The sequence below is a fragment of the Lepisosteus oculatus genome, chromosome 24 (genome assembly GCF_040954835.1).
Source record: "Lepisosteus oculatus isolate fLepOcu1 chromosome 24, fLepOcu1.hap2, whole genome shotgun sequence".
Classification (NCBI taxonomy): domain Eukaryota; kingdom Metazoa; phylum Chordata; class Actinopteri; order Semionotiformes; family Lepisosteidae; genus Lepisosteus; species Lepisosteus oculatus.
Genome location: NC_090719.1, coordinates 7,742,678 through 7,765,791, shown reverse-complemented (window position 1 = coordinate 7,765,791; position 23,114 = coordinate 7,742,678). Strand labels below are relative to the sequence as shown.

At 37.5% G+C, this 23,114-nt stretch overlaps 1 protein-coding gene across 6 annotated transcripts in view; it reads right to left on the bottom strand.

The window, feature by feature from the left end:
* The window catches only part of LOC102697389 (netrin-G2), a 69,862-nt gene that overhangs the window by 1,250 nt on the left and 45,498 nt on the right, over positions 1-23,114 (bottom strand). The window contains exons 7-12 of one of the 6 annotated variants that reach the window (XM_069183182.1): positions 22,892-22,975; positions 21,280-21,396; positions 11,820-11,873; positions 9,807-9,881; positions 6,014-6,181; positions 1,685-1,819 (exon numbers count right to left, since the gene is read on the bottom strand). The exons of 1 other annotated variant lie outside the window; for it this stretch is intronic. In XM_069183182.1, the coding sequence (XP_069039283.1) occupies positions 1,685-1,819; positions 6,014-6,181; positions 9,807-9,881; positions 11,820-11,873; positions 21,280-21,396; positions 22,892-22,975 (633 nt within the window). Of the gene's footprint in view, positions 1-1,684; positions 1,820-6,013; positions 8,075-9,806; positions 9,882-11,819; positions 11,874-21,279; positions 21,397-22,891; positions 22,976-23,114 lie in introns of those variants that run through there. 4 more of the 6 variants (XM_015366940.2, XM_015366941.2, XM_015366942.2 and 1 more) reach the window with 4 other exon arrangements.

The following is a 23,114-nucleotide window of genomic DNA, read 5'->3' as shown; positions in this document are numbered from 1 at the left end:
TGAGTTGAGGAACACATAGTAACCTCACACTATTAAACAGAAGTGTCTAGTTTTGTTGTAAACCATATTCACTTCATGGTGCTGAAAATCTGCTTACACAGCAAAATCCATTTCTACCAGTTTAATATATTATACCTTAAAGAATTTTTAATGTTAATTGTATATTCAAAATGCACCTATGGGTTATTGTGGAGGGCTATCAGAGCATAGATTCATTCACCATAGTATAGCAATTTCATGTACACTAAACATGTCAACCCAGCATAGTCTTCATTTGAATTTGTGTGCTGTCCTACTGTTTTCCTTTCTAATTCAATAAAACAGTCTAAATACAATCAAGTTAAACATTTGCTGGCACATTCTCCCTTTGGTAAATAGTTTCAGACCCAAAGATACACGTTTACAAACATCATTGAAATGTGGTACTTCGATTTGAAGGAAGAAAAAACACAGTCCACAGTCACTGTTATGGTAGTGACCTCTAATTTAATGGAATTTGCAAAGGCTGTGGGGAAACAGGGTACTCCCATCATTCTTTAATAATTGGTCTCAGGTGGTTTTCATGAGCCATGTGACTGTACAACCAAAATCTCAAAAGGTAAGACAGTGGTCTGAATGTATTTTATTTTTAATCAATTTCAGTCTATTAACAAAATCATCTTTGCTCTGTTATTTTATTCTCCACTTGTTCAGTGTATTGTTAAGATAAATTAGGTTTGATGATAACAGTGCTTACCTTTAAAATGTCATTTCTAAGTTAGTCAAATTTTAACAGCAACGTTCTAACACCAAACTCTTATAACATGTGCACAAATTTCAGATCCCTTTCATTTTATTTAGGTGAATATTATGTTTTTTACTTTCATGTGCTTAGCTTATAACTAAAACTAATCAAACTCTCATTCAATGTGAATGAATCTTAAAGGGTACCACCTAAACCCAATTGTTTCCTAATTACTTTAGAAACTTCTGTTAACACTATTTTGACAAGCCTCTAACACACTCCTAATGAATGCAATGATAAGGGAACATTCTAAAGAAATGTCAAAGGAAGACCCCTTAATGGATTAAGACACTTCTCAGTTAACTCATAGTCTCTACGGTGTTACTGTTTCTAAAAGCACTGCTTTACATCAGAATGTTAAAGCAGATTTGAACAGTAAGAGAAAATTGAAAAGGCAATTGCAGACTCAAGTAATTACACAAGGAACCAACTGGTGACCAATGATGAGGGAGTTTGTGTAAATTGGAAACATGCATCTTGCAGATTACAGGTAAAGTGCTATACAACAGTCCAGTCACATTTATCTGTCACGACAACACAGCGTTTTTAACAACCTGATTGCATTGTCAGTGCAGACAGTACTTTTGGATTTTGCGCAAAACGTCTTTCCTATCTGATTCACCGGAGAAAACACGAGACTGAAAACCAAGAACAGACACTCTGCTGCTTTAGCTTCAAAGCTCGCTTCTGCCACACATTGATTCCTTTGAGTGAGGCTTTTAGACTCCCGCCCATTCTCAAGCAATATTACCATCAGCCAGTCAGTTCCACTGCCCAGAGAGAAAGTTTTACTCCATGTAGCTCCCAATGTGGGTACCGGCACCTGCAACGCCTTCAGCTCTCTGAAGCCCCATCGAGTGTTTCCCTACCCTGCTGCGACTTCTTCCTTGCTGTACTTACGGAAACAGCCCTGCTTCCAGTAGTATCCGGGCTGACAGTCTTCGCATTTCGGCCCAGTTGCACCATCTTTGCACATGCAGTAACCCGTCTCATTGCAGCGGTCGTGTTTGGAGCCCATCAGGTTACAGTTACATTCTACAGAGAGATTAACAGGGCACTGCTTTGGTGCAGAGCAGGGGCAGAAGGATGCCTGGCTAAGAAGCATGCAGTTCCTATTCCAAGGCTCCCCCTCAGCCCTCCACACCCTCCCTCTCTCCCTCTTGGGTGTTGTATCACAGGCCGAGCAGGGCTCATTTCTGCATGTTAGTCAATGAAGAGTAATGATCCTCATTCTTCTCTGTGACCAAACTGCCCACTCCATGGCAAGAAGTTTGCTTAGAGGCGAAAGTTTAATCTATTGGATACAGGGCTTGACATTTACTCTTATAAACATCGTCATGTTTTCTGACAGGAAAAGTCTAGAATTCAAGCCCGGTTTATTCTGTAACAGAAATGGAAAATGTACAAAGACAGCAGCAACATGGCACATCAACACCACAGGGCATGATCTCTTCTGTTCATTTCAGATGCATTTCCTTGAAAACTTAATCTAAAAAGTAACCTTGACAGACTTGTAATCAATCGGAAGTCTTTGAAAAATCCAAATTCATTTTTGACATGAAGATGAAGATAGGCCTATGAAATATGTGATGAGCTATTGCTATTGGGATGTGTTCCACAACAGGTGCATTCAAACATTTAGATCTGACTACCAAAAGCCATTTTTGTGCCAATTGGAATAGAACAAGGCACAAAAATAGATTTAATAATACTACAAATTTAATTTAATTAAATCAAAATCATAGGCAACTGAAATGACCAAACACAATTTTTAGTTTTAATTAGAATTTTGATTAAAAAAACTGAATTTATCTAAATTGTTCTTTAGGGGCTCATGATACTGGGATGAGTAAAACTGCAAATATTTTGATTTAAATGACTACAATTCTCTTTTCTTATAACTTTATGTGCTTCTTCAGGGGGAACAGAGAAGCTACGATTTAAAAGCTGTAGAGGGTCTTTATTCAAACTGCCATCTTAAAGCCTGTTAGTCTCATCTTGCACAGATCTACCTGGGGATAATATCAAAGGTAAGCTTTTTTTCTTTTCAGCCGCCTTGTTATAATTTCATTGTTAGACTTGCCTACTTGGTAGGCCAGACTATAAGGGTCCTCTGAGTGATTAAGGTTAAAACAGCTACATTATCCCACAGTTTTTCATTTCTACTCCCTTAGTGAAAAGTGGTGCTCAATTCTAAAGCACAGCTATGGTAATTTTAATATGTGTGGGCCAGTGGAAGGCCATTTCTGTTTGGGAACCTAAATGTAATGCCTGTTATGTATTGATATTTTCCCTTATCAGTTAGGGTTTCCTAATTTTGCTCTTGCTACATCTCCATTGAAGTGGTCTCATTGAAAAGGATAAATGTTTATTTATTTGAATTGAGGGCATCTAATTTAAAGATGAATGTTCTCTAGGCCTCTGCTTGTATTTACTTTACTGTTGACAACAACAGCTGTGGTGAATTTCAGATGGCTTTTTTAAAAATCTCCAATTAGATTTTATCCTACGGAATTTGGTGTTGCTTTTTTATGTCAACTAACCCAGTCTCAAATTTGGTATACTTATACCGTAGAGCCCAACTTGTGCTTGACAAGATAAAGTTTTTTTGTTTTTTATACTTTATACCCCTAATGAAAATTGAACTTTTTTTTCCCTCTTATTGGATATGACTTGTTTGAGAAATGAATTAGAAATTAAAGATTAATTTACTGCTGATGACCTTTGTGACTCTTGGAGAGGGCAATCATATTTTTTATATATTGCAGAAAATAGGATAAACACACTGAACCATTCCTTATCTAACAGGAAACTGTTAGGGGACTCATCTAGGTTTTTTGTTTCTCTACCAGTAGAGGTCAGCATAAGGCAACACACTCCTAGTGCTGTTAAATAGGCACAGTTTCATAGTTTTAACTATTACACAGTATCTATGAATTACATATTCTTCCTCTGCTGGGATTTAATTAAATGTTAAATGAAATTTTATTTCAATTAAACATTTTAATTAAATGGTCTAAGCAAGCTTTAGTAAGGTAGTCACTATATCTATTTTTAAACTGGAAATATTAGTTGTAAATAATAAAACAGTAAATAATAGTCTCTAACAATAAATCTTATTTCAATTAAACACCATATGTTTTTGGTTTAAACAATGCCATTTTTATTTAAGTTATTTTATCATGTAATTGTGTTGTTGATTTCATGCTCAGTTTGTGCTCTGCTATGTAAACTCTTGAAAAGCAGTCTTTGCTATATAAAGCCAAATGGAAATATGCAGTTTATTCTATGTTATTGATTAAATTATAAGAATTTTAGAATACAATTAGACTAAAGTTTTATGTTCTTTTTACATGCTGTATTTCTAATTAAGTGTTTGCAGACACTGAGCTTTATTCAACGAACTCGTTGAGTATTTTAGGCTGTTTCATTATCTGTGGGTTATTTTTGCATTTTCTTTCAATAATCAGTAATCATCAGTTTAAAAACACTTATACGGGGGATGATTTTCACATACAGTACACCAGCAGTTTCACTTTGAAAATAAAGGCATTTTAATAAATCAGCATTATAGATCGAAAGTACATGACTTTCTGAAAACGATAGCATTATACATCACCCTGAACTGCCACAACCCACCAGTTAATCTTCAATTAACTTAAGTTCCAAACCACTGCGCACTCACTTTTCAAAGTGTTTGCTTCTATTCAGCAATGGAGTATCCTGAAGGCTGCATTTTGTCTGACATCACTAAAGTGATGCTGGGAAAATGCTTTCTCCTGCAGATGTGATTGATGTCACACAAACAGCTGCCTTGAGGTGGAGAACACACTCCTGGACTGAATGGATGCTCACATGTTAAAACTAAGCTCTCAGGGAGATATGGGTCTCATCAGTATGAATTGCCTGCTGCTGATAGGATTATAACATAGAAGCCCTGTTTGGCGAGCAAATCGTAAAGGAAATACAAAGAAGGGGTTTCCCAAGAAGATTGCACAACCTTCCAAAGTTGTTTTATTAATGATATGGAATTTAGCCAACCTTCAAATTCAGAGGATATCTGGACTCACATATTTAAAAATGTGTGCAGAGGGTAGGAAACCATACGAACACTGGGCCGAATATCATACAAGGACAGAGCATTTTGCTTAAAGATGCAGGATGAAATGTGTGAAACTAATCTACGTTAGTCCAAATATATTGGGGCCTTATTTCCAGGATAGGCTCATGATTAAAGGAGTCAATCTGACTACAGAGAAGACACTAACCCATAGCACCATGGCCTCTAAAGACACTGGATCTTCACTGTTCACACACTTCTTCACTTCTTGGTTAATTGCAGTGATCACATACAGGGTAATAATACAAGACATAATTATTGTCTGTAGGTTAGTACAAGTCAATACAATAAATGGGACCCTGGTTTGCCTACAACTTTGTCAAGAATTCCCCCTGACCCATCTGGAGGATGGTGTTAATGCTATTTCTGTGTCAGTGTGGTGACAGTCCAGTCAGCACTAGTTCTTTAAAAGGCATTGCCTGTGTATTGTTGCCAAGTAATTTTGTTATTGTAACCTAGACATGTGTGACTTAAAGCTTATGCTGATGTTTAACTGTATGAAATTGTAATAAAAAACATCCTTTTTGTTGCATATTGAAAAAATTGAAACTGAAATGCGAATACTTAAATTACCTGGAATTACAAACCACAAAACATTTAGACTGGTCATTCATTTTTCACTGCCCTGTGATTAGTTGCAAGGGAATTAGACTTCTGTAAATGATTTTGTGCAGTGCACCCTAGAATAAAAAGGCTTCATCTAGCAATTTCCTCTACATTTAATTTGTTCAAAAGTTCTCGCTTGTCATCATATCATTATAACACTTTTTAATTCAGCATAAAATTATTGTAGTTGCAAAGCAAAGACAGAATTTTCTCTTTAAAACTGCCATGAAATTTAAAGTTGTTGTATTGCTCATTGTCATGTTGGCAGTATACAGCACATTTAGACAGTAGACTTGACAGGTCTGCTATAGGTTAGTACAAGAAAAAAGAAACTAACAGTACTGAGTTTGTCTGGTTAACGTTTCTTACTACAAATTCAGTGCTTTCAGGTACATTGTTGTATCAATAAATACCTTACAAACCCAAAGAGTTTCTGCTATCGGAGGTGAAGTAAAAGCAATGCACAGATACCTATGTTGTCGAGTGTGGAATTCCTGACTGACCTATACAAACGTTCTCATCGTCCAGCTCCGCAGAAGCATTCCGGAAGTATCCATGGCGGCAGGCTTGACAGTTCTGCCCCCTAGTGTTGTGTTTGCAGCTGACGCAAGTCAAGATGTTGAGAAAATCAATATAACTGCAGCGATTTGAGTGGCCATAGCACTCACAGTCTGACAGAGGAGAGAGCAAAGCAGTGTTAATGTCATATCCAGGGTTGTAAAAAGGGTGAGGGGTGGGGAGAGGGGAGCTGTGAGGATCAACCTGTGTCTCATTCGAATGATTTGGGCTGGAAGTCTGTCATGGAAGTGTGTGCTTCAAAACAAAAAACACATCTTGTTTACTCCACCACTGAGCGCATCAAGTCAAATTCGTGTAACTAATTATTAATGAAGTGTTTTTCCAAATGCTTCTTTCCTCCTTGTTGACAGTATTCAAAAATTCTCTGTGATGTTTTGTATGAGCAGCAGATTTGTCCACAACAGCTCCTGTACTAGTTATGTGAAGTTAGAATGTATATAACTTTATAAAAAATCATCAGCTCTCTTCTAAAACTTCGCCTGCAGAGAATTATACTCTACAGTGAATGCGTGATTTGTATAGGTGATTCTCTGTTTTGTCTCGTTCCGTTCTTTGTCTCTGATGTGTGTGAGATGATCTGAAGAAACATGTTTTTACAGAAGAGTCTTTTAAACTCTTCCATAAAAACATGCTTATCAAGTAAAAACAATAGCTATGACTTTGAGCAGCTAATTTGCGAAGCCAGCCAAATTTGCTGCATGCACAATGCATTAATGTACAGACTTGAGGTATATTACGGACCTCCAATGTGCAGTGCAAAGAATTATTGAAAAAAGGCTTTCTTCTGTGCATTGTGGAACATGAGTGTCTAAATGTGGAGTAAAGTTAAATACTCTTAATTATGATGCATTTTTAAACCTTTATTTGAACAGACTAGACCTTGGAATACATGTTTAAACACTATTATGGCTAAAGTGAATGATTATGGTTGCAGTTGTACTTGAATAGTGCAATTTCAAGGTGTGATCAGTAATGTTTGTTTGGAGCTTGTTAATTCTGATTTGGTTGCACAGGAAACAATGACTTCAATAACTACAGTATACTGAAAGGATCTTAAAATGTAGATCTTGGATTCAGCACAGCCCTTGATCTTCAATTATACCCACGTCATTCTCTAAAAGAAATAATAAGCACAATGAAGAATAACCAGCCTCAACAAAGTGAACCAAACATTATATTACCGGACAATAGTGGTGGAGTAACTCTCTAGGAATTGATAATTCTTTTAAAATACCTGTGACCATAGTTAATACGACCACATTATCTAAAGAGAAGGCCAATTAATACAAAACCAAAATTACTGTGTTGCTTATCACACAAAGCATAACTCACCTTTATTGTTAAGATTTATAAGACCTAATTAAGGTTTTATAAAGCTTTAGAAGAATTCTTCTTCATTGATACTGAAAGCCACTGAACATTCTTTTATAAATTCATTTATGAAACATGTTTATGCATAGTATCTGTTTAAGGATATATTTAGACCTGTTTAGTACAGGATTGCTATGTTTAAGCAGGAGTTACATAATCCTTTACCCTTTTTTTCCTTATGTTTAAACATTTATGGGATGTTTTAAAGACAACTGTATAAAAACTTCTTTAGAGAAATTTGCCCATCATATCTGTGGGAAATGAGGGCAAGGACTACTAATTAAATATAAATGTCCAATTACACTCCAGATTGTTGTGGGAACAGGGAGTTGTTTCACAAATTATTGCAGGGCCTAGAAAGGCTTTCAAACAGATTCTATAATCAAACAGCACATGGTACAAAGTTGCTTGTTTTATGGAGGATGAGGGATATTTTTATTTGGCAAAAAATATCTTCGAGCTCAAATCATTCTTAATATTTGAGATAATTTTGGTTAGGCTTTTAAAAGAAGCAATAACTTTAACAACGCACTGGAACAGGGGCAAAATCACAGGAGAAAATATCAAAAGAATTTTCACAGCAGCCGATTGGGTAGAGACAACAACAGGCTTACCTTAACGAGTCATATTTAAACCAAAACATGCAAACAAAGATGAGAGATGATAAAGAGAGGGACATCAAACAGCGATGAAAAATTTGGAAGAAAAAAAAAGTCAACAAGAACAACAACAAAAAATTAGAAGGTTAATTTTTCCACAGTTACAGTTTTAAAAGTAGTTTTTAGTACGTTATTCAAAATCTTATTAGTTTGCTATTTAAATTAAATAAAAAATCAAAGCTTGTTATGGAAATATTGTTTAAATTGACAAAATGCTCTCTTCTGTTTTAGTCTTCATCTATTTCAATATTTAGAGCTATTTAGTTTTACCTTTACAGGCTAATGGGGCAGTATTCTAATCATCTGGTTGTATTTAATAATGTTCAGTAGTGATTATAGTTTGTGACTGAAAGAGTTCTTTATTTTAAAGCTTAATAACATCATACTAGGTAGTTGAGGAAGAGGGGCAGTATTCTAATGTATGCACTTTATGTAACACTCATTCAGACAAAGTATTTCACAACAGCCAGTGATGTTTTTTTATCTTTCTCTGAATGTCAGAACCTCTATTTCTTACAGTGTGCCATTCTTTTAGATATTACAGACGTCTTTGATGTTTTGACTGGATTTTGTCTGAATAAAAAGGCAACTGGAACATAAACATTCATAGTAATGTGTACACAACTAATAGTTTTTCTGGACTTGCATGAGTTAAAAGAGTTGTAACAATTTGTTGTTTATTTATGAGGAAACATTGAAGTTTGGTTTAGCCTTGTTTGCTTTAACTAGATGTTTAGAATGCTACCTTCTATTAGGGCTTGAATGTCACCATAACATGGACAATGCATATGTCTCCAACCAGGAAAAATCATTTCAGAAGTAGCTTAAACACAGCTCCTAAAACATAAAGACATCAGAAACAAGGAGCTCCAAAATGCTTTACAGAAAATGGATGCACCCATTAGGCCATGAGCATTCAATGTATCAGCCTAGACAAAGTATGCATTAATTTTTTTAAAAGTACATAAAACCCTACATGCACATGCTATATACAGCATATGGAACAATCTGTTGATGGTAGACACATAAATAAAAAAATACCTTTGTTCATCTTCAGCACACCAAATATATTTTTACTAGAACGCTTTCAGTATATTCACTAAGAATGTATTCAATTAATAAATTTTTTTATATGAATTTGGAAATTTTGTGGTGCATTACAAATATACATACCCACAATCAAAAATAAAGTGGGTGTACAATTGGCTACAAAATGAATAGAAAATGTACCGAGAGGAAGGTTTCACGTGCATTGTGAGCAATGATGAGAGAAGCCCTTACAGAATACAATATTTATGATGAATTTGCAATACTGTCACTACTCAGTTCAAGACAAATCCTCTCAAAGCTAAAACAATTTCTCCATTCCCCCCTAAAATCAGTATAGGGTAGTTTATAAAGGGCGACAAATAGTGTGGCCCTCTAGAACTGTATATTGGGCTGCTGAATCTGTTTCTGGATTTGCTGCAGGAACTTGTCTTGGGAGAGCAGAGTTCCATTTTCCTTCCATTTTGTAGATGAATTTAACGAGGAACTCCTTTTGCCATAAAAAATAATCAGTTGAAAAATGATGCTTTCAAAACACTGTTGTAGCCTATGTTTTTTAAACAGGTGCATGGTGCCCAAATAGTTTCATTCAAGCCCTATCTATCACGTTCACAGCACATACCTCAGCATTTTCTCTTACCTTTAAAATTTCCATATGCTATGCCTGACAACTGGCTGGACTGAGGTCGTCCAGATTTTAAGAGCTTTGAGGTCCCTTAGAAAATAAAATGTGCATGTTTTTCCCATTCTCTGTAGCTTTAAAGGGGAATTTCTCCCTGTGTTTAAACCATTTGTAATAACGATGTCCCCTTAAAAACCTAGATTTAAAAAAATATATATTCTATGCAAAAATCCTCAAGCAGTCTTTTTGAGATTTATTAGAGCATCATTGTAAGGAAAGGCGACAGTACTGTAAAAACAGTGTCCAAAGCTCCATTTCAAAGGACATCTGAAGTTTTAACCTTCAAAATATCAGTCATTTCTCTAATGGTACTGATCGATAAGGATGCAGTTAATACAAAACAGAGTACAATGGGGTTCTTTTACAAATGTTCTGTTTCTGTTTGACAAAAACTGAGAGTAGTGTTAGTCAGAGTCTGCAAAGATACTCTTGTAAGTTTTATCTCACAAACAGAATGGTGAAGACTTCAAGATCTAGTTGTCCATTCACCTATCCTTTTTCAGAAAGTACTATTAAGGGTCATGACATACTATAGCTTATCTCAAAAGCACAGGGTGCAATAGTGGGACAACAGTCTGGACGGGACACTAGTCCACCGCAGGGCACAAACACAAGGGCAAAATTAGAGATGAGAGTCAGGTGGCAGCCACACTAACTGCTACACAACTAAGTCACCCTGAAAATGTCATTACAGTCCCTCTCCATTCCATTAGAGGTCTCAGCATGGAAAATGGCCCAGGTCACAAAGGTTAAATCTTTTAATATCTAATAGCACTAAAGCCTGCTGACACTTTAAACCTCATCGAATGTCATATTGCAATTTCCTTAGCTTAATAAACGAATGTAAACTCATACCAAGCTTTTGAAAAATGTGTTTATCCATGTGCTCAAAAATTGTAACAGTTTAGTACAACTTTGCTCTTCTATGATCAGCACAAGGGCAGGGTAGGCGTTCCACCTTCCAAGCAAATATACTGTAAGGCTGAATCCATGCTTGAGATTCTGGTAAAGCATTAGACTTGCTAAGCAACACTTACAAATGCCAGCCTTTAATTATTTTATGTTGGTGTTACCTAGATTTTGCATCTTGATGTGCCCTTTACTTGCAGGTTCAGTGGAAGGTCTAACAGAGGCTGGTGGTGGTATTTTTTCCACGTCAAAGCTGTTTTTTAAGAAAGATAATAGCCCAATGGTTTGAGAGAATGTCAAAGGGGAACCAGATACAGGCCTGACAGGGAAGCTGAAAGAGATATTATCAGGCCTCAAGAAACAAAACAGCATATCAGATTTTTGCTTTTGAACGTACAGCTTTTCACTTGATTGTCAAGAAACTTAAGTGTGCTTTTCTTTTCCCATATTATCCTGTTTTTAAGACAGTCGGGCTATTAACAGCACAGTTTTAGGACAGCTCCTTACCCCTGTACAGGGCTCATATGTGTATATTCTGAGCTGTTTTCACAGGTTCTAGTGCTACTGCACTGAAAATTTAATCAAGTGGACTAGGGTGCTTGACATAGGCATTCGCAGAGGATGCCAGACGTTAATTTCAGTCTCGTGCATAGACTATTATATACAAACATTTTTGCTTTTACTATGGGCTGTTCAGTCCATTCAGAATCTCTGGTGTAGTGGCACAGTCAATAAACAAACTGGAACCTTAAGAGCAATCCTAAGCTACCTCTAGACACACGCAAGTAAATGCAAACTACAAGAGCCTTCTTTAAGATTAAAGTTTTCAGATCATTGTGAAAGAGTCTCATATCATGCATATACTGTATATGAAGAACTGATAACTTGGTTGTATTTTTAACTCGTTAATCAATTGGAAAAAATAATAACTGTGTGGGGTTTTATTTGTATTCAGCTGTGAGGGCTGTTTATTGATTTCTGTTTTCCATTGATTAACTAGTCGTGTAATTCACAGTGACTAAGACACACACACATATCAGTATACTGCGGCTGTATAGATACCTGTCTTCTTGCTCTTTCCATGCTCTTTCTGCCCATACTTTGCTTTTGAGATGACTGTGTATTGCAGAGAGACAATGACAGTTTAGAAATAGAAAACCTTTTGTCATTTCTAAATTGCCAAAGGAATCACAGCTAAACCTATTCAGTGAAGGAAGTGGGGAAGAACTTACACAGCTTCAAGACTGTTCTATGGCTTTTAAAATGTCTTCTGTTAAAGCACAGCAAGGGATGCTTTTAAAAGCATTTTACAACCTTTTTTTTGACTTGCTTGTAGGTGTGTTCTGGTATAACAAGACACTATAACTGGACACCTTTAGTTGTTTGTTTTTCAAGTACTGCAGTAGGACTTTAGGTGGGACATTTGTTTGTTTAAAAAACAAGAAGAAAATTAGATGGTGAGAGAGAAAAATACAGACTTCCACAACATAGCAATTGAGGTAAATACCCTCATGCTCACAATTTGCATCTTTGTGTTCTGAATACATTGAAGATGGTATTTCTCAGAATATGAGGTTTATTCAGGGGTGTAATTTTATGAGATTGTGAGGGGGCCCGCAGGTGATGCTTGGGTCCTTTCTGTGACTCTATATGTTGCGCTTCAGTAGTTTTCTGGGGTTGAGTGTAAACAGTATTTTGAGGTGCCCCTCCCATAAAATCAATGTTTTAATATGCTATTTGGGGGCTCCTTATTGGACATCCCTCCATGCACACCCCCAGTTATATGACTCCCTTTTTTATGACATTTAAACATGCAGAACTGTGAAAAGCAGACTCTTTGTGTTCGATGAAAGTGACCACATTGACATTGTCCAGTCCAGGATGGGGGAGAAAGGCTATTTCTGAGCCCATGACAAAGCACACCATCAACCTCCCCTGAAGGGCAGTGTTTATTCCTGCTATCTTTGAAGGCTTCATGTATCTCAGAACAAAAAAAAAAGTTCAATAGATTCCTCTGTTTTACTGGCAAACTAACACCATGGTTCCTTCCGCCCATGAAATATTAATCAGTTGATCATTCAATAGCCATTTAAAAATAGATCAAAAGGTTTGAGCTCCAACTATATATAGTTTTACCTGTTACAGCTGTTAACATATTAAAACAGCTATGTCAATGAGAGAGAAAGACTGAGAGGGAGAGAGACAGGGAAAATACTTTTTTTTGTGTACTTTAAAAAAGCTTTCAGACATACTGTAGTTGACTGACACCAGTGATTTATTGTGTACTGTTAATCAAAGGATGAATTGCAAGACCTTATTCTTTCTCAGAATAAAATAAGAAGATATATGCATATGAAAGCATTTGTTTACTCAGACTCCCAGATACAGGCTACATGTTCATACAACGGTTCTAACAAAGAACACTTATTGTTACAAAGCAATAGTCACCCCTTTAGGACAAAAAAGAAGTGTAAATTATGTAAATGTAAATGTATTGATGTGTGCTATCCTTTTTCATATGTTTACAATTCCAAGGGTTTTTTGACAAAGGGCAACTTTGTAGCTGATGAGTGGCAAGTGGTAACAGAAGAGTCCTATGAGCCAGGCCACTTCCCCATGATTTGCCATTAGCATCTGTTATCATCCCCCAAACGCAGCAACCACCAAACTACATTATGATCAGGAATTATGATAGCTCAACACATCAGTTAAAGATATCACTTATATATACAATTTCTTGCATTAGGAATTTGTCTTTTCACCTACCCCAGCTTGCTCTCCATGAGACATACAGAAAGAGAGAGATAAGCTTGGGGTCAGAGTGCAGGGTCAGCCATTTATATGGCACACTTTGAGCAGCTGGGGTTAAGGGCCTTGCTCAGGGGCTCAATAGAGTAGGATTCCCCTGCCAGCCATGGGATTTGAACCAGCAACCTTTCAGCCACAGGCACAGATCCTTAGCCACAGAGCCACCACTCCGCCCTAATGTATGACATTGTCATATTGGACAAAGTCAAGTAACTTTGTTAAAAGCAGCAGTGCAATAGGAATAATTCTCCCATTACACAGCTGTTTGATTGAAAGCTGGAGACTATTATAAAGCCCAACTCCACATGCTGGACGATTAAGGTTATTGACCTTATTCTTAATCAGTGGATTTGTATACAGATTGTATAGCTATAGCATAAAAGCAATGTATGCAGTACACAGCAGTTAAATTCCATACAATCTGTAAAACAACACACAATATAGAAGACCCAAAATGGACAAAAACTGCTATGCAGTAGGAGAGCCCAGAAGGCTCTGGGCTCCAGTCCTTGCAGAGGCATTACTTTAGTACCCTTGAAAAGTCACTGTACTCTGATTGCTTCAGTGAAATGCTCAGCTGTATTAACTGTAATACAGTTTATGGATAAATGTGGGAGGCAAATAAACCAGTGAAAATAATACATTAATAATACAAAGAGAGGAATGCAGCCTTTCTGTTACTTACAGTACATGCACGCTGTAGCAGACAGACAACAGCAGCCCAATACTGGACACATCGGTCTGAACAAATTGCTGGTTATCTGGAATCTGTTCTTCACTAACTGTCCTAATCAAGGATTTACCTAATTGTACTCATCTCTCCGTTGGGAGTCTCACAGTTTAATTTGCACTCTTTGCCAGCAGAAAGCCCTGTGGTGACACAGCATTCTCTCAGAATAAATCACAGGCAGCACACCATTATCACAGCCTGAGCCCCACTGGGATTTCCAGTGGTGGATGGAGGGGGAGGGGTCCAATTCCCTTCTCCGCCTCACTCATATGTAAAACTGGATACTTTTCTACTCTAAATGCCATCTGGAGGATGATTCAGGACAGCCAAACTTCTGCCACAGTTCACACATTTTGCCTTTCATATCGTTCCATGATGCTCTAATCATGAACAGAGGTGCCTTTTCTTATTCAGGGTTAAGAGAAACAATCTGGCATGAGCTTTCAAAGGCTTTTATGGGCTTCTTTGAATGTGCATGAATATTACCGCTTTGAGTCTGGATGAGCTCATTCTTCGTGCACAATCATTCCAGTGAACAAATAAACATTGCAGAGAAAATGTCATAGCTGTAGTGATATCGGCAATCTTCCCTTTACCTCTTTCATGTTGTAACACCATTGTGTATGTGATGTTAGGAATCTGATATTGGCTCTTTAAAATTTTAAATACACACATTTTCTTTCTGTACCCCAGTGATTGTTTTATCTTGCTGTTAACCTCATATTAATGCAAAATCATAACAAACTGAGTGAATAATGGAGGGAATTTTGTTACCTGTTGTTAAGAAAGGCATGTTAATGTTACTGTACTGTATATGTGCTAAATGGTCAATCAAGATTTAATATGGAAAAGAAGTTCCGGTGTACAAATCTCATTCCAGCCTGAGAGGGAGGCAGACCATGCATGTTGTCCTTCAAAACATATCTGCCTTTTTTCACACTGCAGGATCCCACAGTGCCTTCAGTGCAAGTTTTTATCAATTGGAGGAATGACGTCGTTCAACTGAAAAAAGCTGTAAGCTCACAGTCGCACACCTAGGGCCCAGCCAGTGAACCATTAAAACTCACCAATATGAGGTACTTCCCAGCCAAAAGTGGGCAATCCAGGTCAAAAGTCACCTACTGTAATTCCACAGGCCAGACTTAAAATTTAATAATTACAGCAATTGTTTATTCCTAGCACTTGTTTATTGATCTTAGTGCCAAAGAATCTCAACATAATATATTAATATACTTCTGAAATGCAGCATCTACCTGGTTGACATAGCAGATAAGGTGCCAAAATAAAAAATTCCTTCACCAATTAATTTAAGGAGGAAATTTTAGGAGGCCAGAGTTTTTAGACCCAAAGAGGAATTTAGACAGTATGTCAAGGTTAACACTCCTCTTGTAATTAGCACCAAAGGAACTTTAATTACTAAGAAGTGTGGACTTCGGTTTCACATATCATCTAATGAATATTGTCTATCATATTAAGGTTTTCATATTCTGGTCCAGTGGGAAGAGTGACACCTATAGGTCCACTGACACCCCTTGCAGTCGCAGTCTTTTTTTCCTTTGAGGTCTCCATTCTTAGATGTAACACGAGGGAGTCTTGAATGTGCTTCAAGAGTCAACTTCATCAGTTACAGGATATAAAGCTGTTAGGTCTCAGCCTGTGTGCTGAAAGAGCACTTTCACTGGGTGAGCCACATGGGAGACAAAAATTAGAAATCAATCAATATTGACATTAATCATAGCCCATTCCTTCTTAGAGTACAAGAATGGACAAGTACATCAGTGAGCTTTGTATCTTGCCTTTAAAGAGCTGCAGTACTTTGCTACTATTGCCTCTGAGTACAGCTGTATAACTGGTGTTATGTTACCCTGTGATTTAACAATTAAAAGCTTGAAAATTTGATGTGGAGTATGATATAATATTAACAACATTAGAAAGGGAAGACAAGCTGAAAAGTATGTTGGGAGAGAGGATTGTTCACTCTCAATCATTCTTAAAATGTAAAAAAAGTCAAAAGTGTATTGATTTACTCATTAGTACATTCTTGAAATTTTGAAAGTGTGATAAGTACACAAGTACATAAAAAACATACAATATAAAATAGCAGATCAATTAGCTAATTACATGATTATTAATTAACACCCTATCCTTTTTACTGTGCTTTTACTTTCCTCCACACTGCAAGCAGCTCTGTATTCCCTTCAGTTGGCATGATTATTAATATTGTGATTCATTCTTTTATTCACAAATGCACTGTCATTAATGAATCACTTGTATTTTGTATAATGAATCACTTGGCTTGTATTTTGGGGCAAATATGTAAAGTGCATTCTTCAGGGGCTTGGAGTTACAGTATCTTCTTATTTTGTTGGTGTTAGATCTACAGAGCACCTGAACTACAAATTTCTAACTAGGTAACGGAGTGATTAATTGCTTGTAAGCTGTACCTCAAAAACAAAGTTATCCACTCTAAATACAGTATATGGAAACACTTGAAAAGTTCAGTCAATAGTCTTTTCCTGTATATTGTTACATCATGAGAGATTGAAATATGCCTGTGGAAAGTGATGATACTTGTGCCTGCTTTGTGCACTCTTCAAAACCTCATGACGAGACACACAGTAAGGAATGAGTGCTTGTGAGTTTGCATGTACACAGGTGCAAACTCTTAGAATTCTTAGAAGGCACACAAGGTCTCTGGTTTAAATCAGAAGGTGGCAATGCCATGGCCAAGTGACTGAGAGAAGAACTGCACTCTGGGAATGTTGCTGGCAGGAAGGGTGCCACATGAAGTCAATAAGAGATTCTGGATCCAATCACTCAGCAACGCTAGACTCCAGCAGCACTACTAATGGGCAAAACATACCCATAAGAGACCAAGACCAGAGACACAGCAGTTATAGTGGCCAGCACAGCCTGGAGCGTGAACGACCCCCAAACGTGATTACAGAATATTAGATAAATTCCCGTGACATCAAGAGACTAGTGCAGTTTACGCCTCATCCTCAACATGAACAGGGGTCCTTATATTGGTCGGAGGTGGTGTTTTCCAAGGAAGCAGAGTCCTTTGTCCCTTTTGGCAGTTGCATGACATATTTATACAAGAGAATGAAATATTAATGCATTAGGGAGCAACACTGCTTTGCTAGCAATAATGGTAAAAAGGAACATTCATGCCAATTCTAGAAGTGGGTTTGGATGCTAATCTTACTACACAGCTGTCACTTGACCCACTATTACAACAACACCAATATCAGAGTAATCCTTTCATCTTTCAATATTGTAATGAGGGTCTGTCTCTGTCTGGAATCCCCATCATACAATGTGGCCTGTTGGTCTATTATATCTAACTAAGTAAGGGAAAGGCTGGATGGACATTTACACCATCAGTTAGCTTTGCTATTCGGACAGATACAGTACATTACTACATGACGGTTGGACGTGTGTTAATTGTGGACACATTAGATGATGATCACTTACACAGGGGTACCTGATGTAAATATACCATGTGGTTCCTATCACACATGACTTCTTGTCTATCTTCATCTTGTGTACAAATGCACAAATGGTGTCCCATCCACAACTGACAGAATCCATTTATCTTATGCAGATTAAATTATATCTTGAATCTCATTTTACATTTCTAAACAGGTACAGTGTATTTAAAAATAAGAAAAAAGGACTGTAGCTTCATTGTAAATGCTTAAACCCCAATATTTAGTATTGTCCTACATCTTTAGTTTTACTATGTATAATGACAATGAAGAGCTCATTAGATACAATTAAGTCTAATTACTGTATCTCTACAAGGCATTTTCATTGCCTAAATCATATGTTTCAAATTTGTAAAGCTTCATTTCCAGTAATTGTGCCAGAATTGCTATTGTCACACTCTATTCTAAATGTGTTTTTTTTTCAATCCAGTGATTTAGTTATTTCTTCTTTGCTGATAATCCTTGAAACAAACTCTACAAATCTCCCCCACTGCCATATTTAGTCATTAATAATCCTGCAACTACAATAACATCAGTCGTCCTTCAAGGCAGTGGCTTTGTAGTATGCCATTAATCATTGTTTCCTTTTTTTTTTTTGCTTTAAGCATTGTGCAATCAAGTAGGCTTTGTTTCCCTATATGTTTTTGTGTTGACAGAGAACGCAATCAAGCTTATATAGAAGTCCAGGAAGCACATGGCCTAGGATATATATTCTGTGGAATAAAACAAAGGCTTCTAGAATGCGCTGCGAGTCTTGTACATTTGCAATAAAATATTTACACTCTCCTGGTCCCTGTAACACATTTCCCTTCAACTCTGAATCATGAGTAAAAGGAAGCTTAATAGGAGAAACTAATGTAATAGGATGAAGTGACTGATTAGAACAACTAGTGGGGCACACTTTTGTCTGGAACAAAAAGAAAAAGCACAGAGACATTGTCCGAGAAGAAACAATATAAACTGCACTCCCTTCTTCCAAGTCATATCAGGTCATTGGATTTAGAGAGGTGAGGAATTTACTTAGACTGTAATGCTGTGTATCATCCTGCAGAAACACAAGCTAAGCGCTCTGAAGGGCTGCTTTCATAAAAGGTGCACCACTCTCCAGTATGTTAAGAACTTTCTCTTTGTGGCAGTTTAATATTGTCGGACAAAAATGAGCCATGAAAGGTGGTGAGTTTGTATTCACCCCTATTGCAAGTCTCTCACTGATGTTAAATAGGGATTAGTAACACATTTCAAAAACCTTTAATCCTTGCATTAATTACTTTGTGCGGTTTATAACCACTCTGCATCTGGTGTCGTGTCATTTCCAAGCTGTCAGAAGAAACATGGAAAGGTGGATAAAATACTGGATTTCCCAAATCAGGCTTGTATAAACTACCATGGGGACAGAGGCAAAGAAAGGTACACAATTTCTCTGACAGCGACACAGCAGACATGTGCTGACTTGACAGTTTCTGAATTGGGAGAAACATTAACAAGCAAAAAAAAAAAAGAAAGCATTCTTTTTTGTTAGGCTGCTGGGTCATGTTTATTTGACTTTGGGACTGTTTTCCTTATGGACCTGGGGCTGCAACCTGGCATCAGTTCAGCACTAAGCCCACCCCACCTCCCCCCCCTCCTTCTCCCCTCTGGGATTTAAGCTGTATGCCTGTCCCAAATCTTTCCCATCTCATCGCTCACAGCCCTGTCCCTGACCTTCTCAGATCACACATCAGCCCACATCAGCTCGCAGATCCAACATCGCACCCGTCCCAGTGGGACCGGTGCTGAAGAGTGGTGATGACAGAGAGTGGGAGGACCAGAATGCTGAGAGACCCATTTACTGCCTCTCTCGATCTTTTCCCATCTCCCCTCTCCCCTCTCTCTCTCTCTGTTTCTCTCTCTCTCGCCTTTTCCCTCTTTTACTTTTAAAAAGGTTTCAGTAAAGATTAACAGTCTTGAGGGACTTTTTATTTGCTCTTTATAGTTTAGTTCACTCTGGCAATTACATCCGGTGTATTGAAGGGAGGCATTTGTTTTTGTAATGTTTCGTTTTGATTCATTGGCCACAAGGAGCTCTCTCACATACCAGGGAAGGGAATAGTATGAATTTTGTGAAAGCTGAGACTAGAAACATTTCCAAAAAGGAAAAGAATCCAAGTATCTAGCTTTTCCAGGCTGTCATATTTTGTGCCCTCCTGGTTTCTGAACAGAAGCTTCAGTAGTGTAGACACTGAACGGTAACGTAAGGAAAGCTCAGTGTATGGCACTGTTAAGTTGGCACGATGGCCTATATACCTTAATGACTGATTTAGCACAGCAGTAAATGTTTTTAATCTCCTTTACTGGTTCTGGCTTAGGAGAGAATGTGGCACACTATTACACCTATAAATCACTGTAAGTACCAAGGATCCCAGCTGCTGAAGATCTGCTGGGTCTAGATAAAATATGATTTCAGGTTGAGTTTTCTTGCCAACCTGGAACAGTGTTTGGAGAGGTGATGGTGTGCTTAGATCATAAGGGATCCCAGGTCAAAAACTGCCTGAAGACCAAATGCTGATCCTGTCCTTTAAGCCCTATTGCAGATTGTCAGAGAGAATGATGCAGCTTGTTCATAAGCCACAAGATAAATGAAAGCACTATATATTGATGAGAACAGTAGTTTAATTTCTTTTGTTTTTCTGCCACGTGCACTGAATTGTTAGACCTACAACTGCATTTTTGTGGAGTGCTAACAGGCCAAGCTCTGTTAGCCAAGCCTTGGTTATGTGCCAGCACACCTCACACACCCACATTCAGGATGTACGTTGGTGAGAAATCTGCCAAAAATGTTTGTGTGAACTGATGATGTTTGTTCTTGCGCACAGATGTTCCTGGGAACCAGTGTGCTAGTAAATGCTTCACTGGCATTTTGATCAGTCCCATCCACTAATACAGGCATTTAATCATCACTAATTAAAATGTAATCAACTATTCTGCATCTCTTAATGGAGGAGAGAGACGCACCATTATTCGCACTTACAAAGCAATAAAACTGAAAGAGACAATTATGAAAACTAAAACTCCTACTGGAATATCACTTTATTTTTTGTCCCATAGGGTCCAATAAAATATAAAGCAACTTGAATGTTTCAATATGTATATACATAAAATATTACACATCTCAGAGTAACTCACAGTCAGCAGTATAACTTTTCCTGTTTCCCATAAGTTCTTAAATTGCATCTCAGAGTCTGCTCTGAAATGCATTTGTTAGGACTGCTATGCTTAATTTCTAGGCAGCGAATGAATGCTTCAGATTCTAGAAAGATATAAAGGACAAAATTCACTTTCTTTTTTATTCTGTAAGTTATATTGTGGTACAAGGTGATATGGTACAAGTGAGCCTCCATTAATTAATTAAAGAAGTAATCTTTATGATAATAAAGTATTGTCAAAAAAGAAATAATAATTACTATATCTTTCTTACAACTATTACACTTGGATGCTGTCTATTGGAACACCTTACCTTGCTCTTCTTTTAACATTTGTACTGTTTCCTCTCGGAGGGAAGGGGGTGGTGGTAGTGGGCTCTCTGTCTGAACAGTGGAGGCTTGAGGGGCTTGGTCTGAAGCCGTTACAAGCTCTTGAAGGAATAATTTGAGAAAGTATTGACTTGATGACATTAAGAGCCACAACAGGAAAGGAGTGCATTTGCATACGAGCTGCTGTCTCAGTTTGTTTTCTAAAAACGGCAGCGCTGTCACGTGACGCGCAAACAATGCTGAGCTCGACAAAACCGCTCGCCGTTAACCGCTGCAGTGCCAAGGCCGGTCCACAGCTGAGCCTGCTAGCCAGCTGTGCATCCTCTCATAGGTGGGTTTTTTTTTTTTTCGGAAACCCTGTAATGGGTCTGCAGCATTGCAAAGATCAGAAAAGAAGAGCAGGCTTAGGATTTTAAACTAGTCAAGAGATGAAATATAGATGGTCACAGCCCAGATAATCTAATCATAGGAGTAGAAACATAAAACTAAATTCTGTGGCTTTAAAGGAAACACGATGTGAAATATTGATTACTGGAAGTTTAATGCCTCTTTTGAACTGGAAACCGGTTATACGAAAGGCACATAAAGCGCGGGTGTCTTTGTTAATTCATGAAATGTTTATTACATTCATCGTGCCCAAAGGAAGACAAAAAGCATGTCTCCCTGCCTCCCAAGCTTCCTGAGCTTTGGCACTGTAGGTGTTAAGTAATGGGGATTGCTGCAAATCACGGTGTGTACTCTAATGTTTCTGCCACGCGTTCTCTCCCACTCTCACGTGGGTTAAATTTTCTCACGCAGGACATCCTTACTCCACCAATGTTAATTTCATATTTATGCCAGCATCATGTTCTATAACACAAAAAATGTAAAGCACTAATATAATACATTACAGGGATTCTACTGTATAACCATGCAGTATAAAGGAAATGCTTTATTAAGTCTAACATCTACAGATAATTCTAACAGTTTATGAAGCAATCATCTTGAGCTTTCTGCAAAAGTGGAATTAAAATTATGTTCCTGGGATCCCTTTTCCAATAAGGTATCATAAATCCCGATTCAAAAAGTGAAGTTGTTTATTTCGCAAACTGAATTCCCTGCCAATTAGCATTTAGACAATCCATTTTTAATTTCATGGGGTGCTTTTTCACAATAAAAACTGAGTTCAGACATCAGCAGCAATACATTTTCTTTTTTTCCACCCAACCTCACCTTTTGTTATTACTAATGTTCTTATTAGCTTTGCAAATGGGCAGAGCTGTTCAGAGCCACGTACACTTCAAATAAGTCATATTCACTGCTACGCGGAATTGAAATCTGGGAGCAGATCTCGCTACATGAACCTTTCCATATTTGTGCAGCCATGGTTGTTTCAATAGTGATAGGCATTCTTGCTGTAAGAATATTTTTTCGTTTTACTGTGTGATGCACAATCCGTTTGAGAATTAATGTACATTTTCATAGAACTCCTTTTAAAGCATAAATATTTTGTAAATCCTGAATTAACAGGGAAAACAGTACTCATAAACTGTTAGAAACAATTCTACTCTACTAGCTCTAAACGGGAAGTGAGAAATGATACATTTAGATTCCCACCTGGTTCCTTAGTGGCAGATTCACTTAACAGGGAGCTGAGTTTGGGCTCAGAGGCCTCAGTCATTCTGATGGTGGTTGTGGTGTCTATTTAGCAAAGAAGGGTCTTTAGTTCCAAGGACATTTTCTGGGGTGACACCAACTGACTGATCATTGTAAGAGTCCCTAACCTTGCCTGTTGGAAAGTTCAGATGAATGGATTGAAGAATAACTTCAAAATATCAAC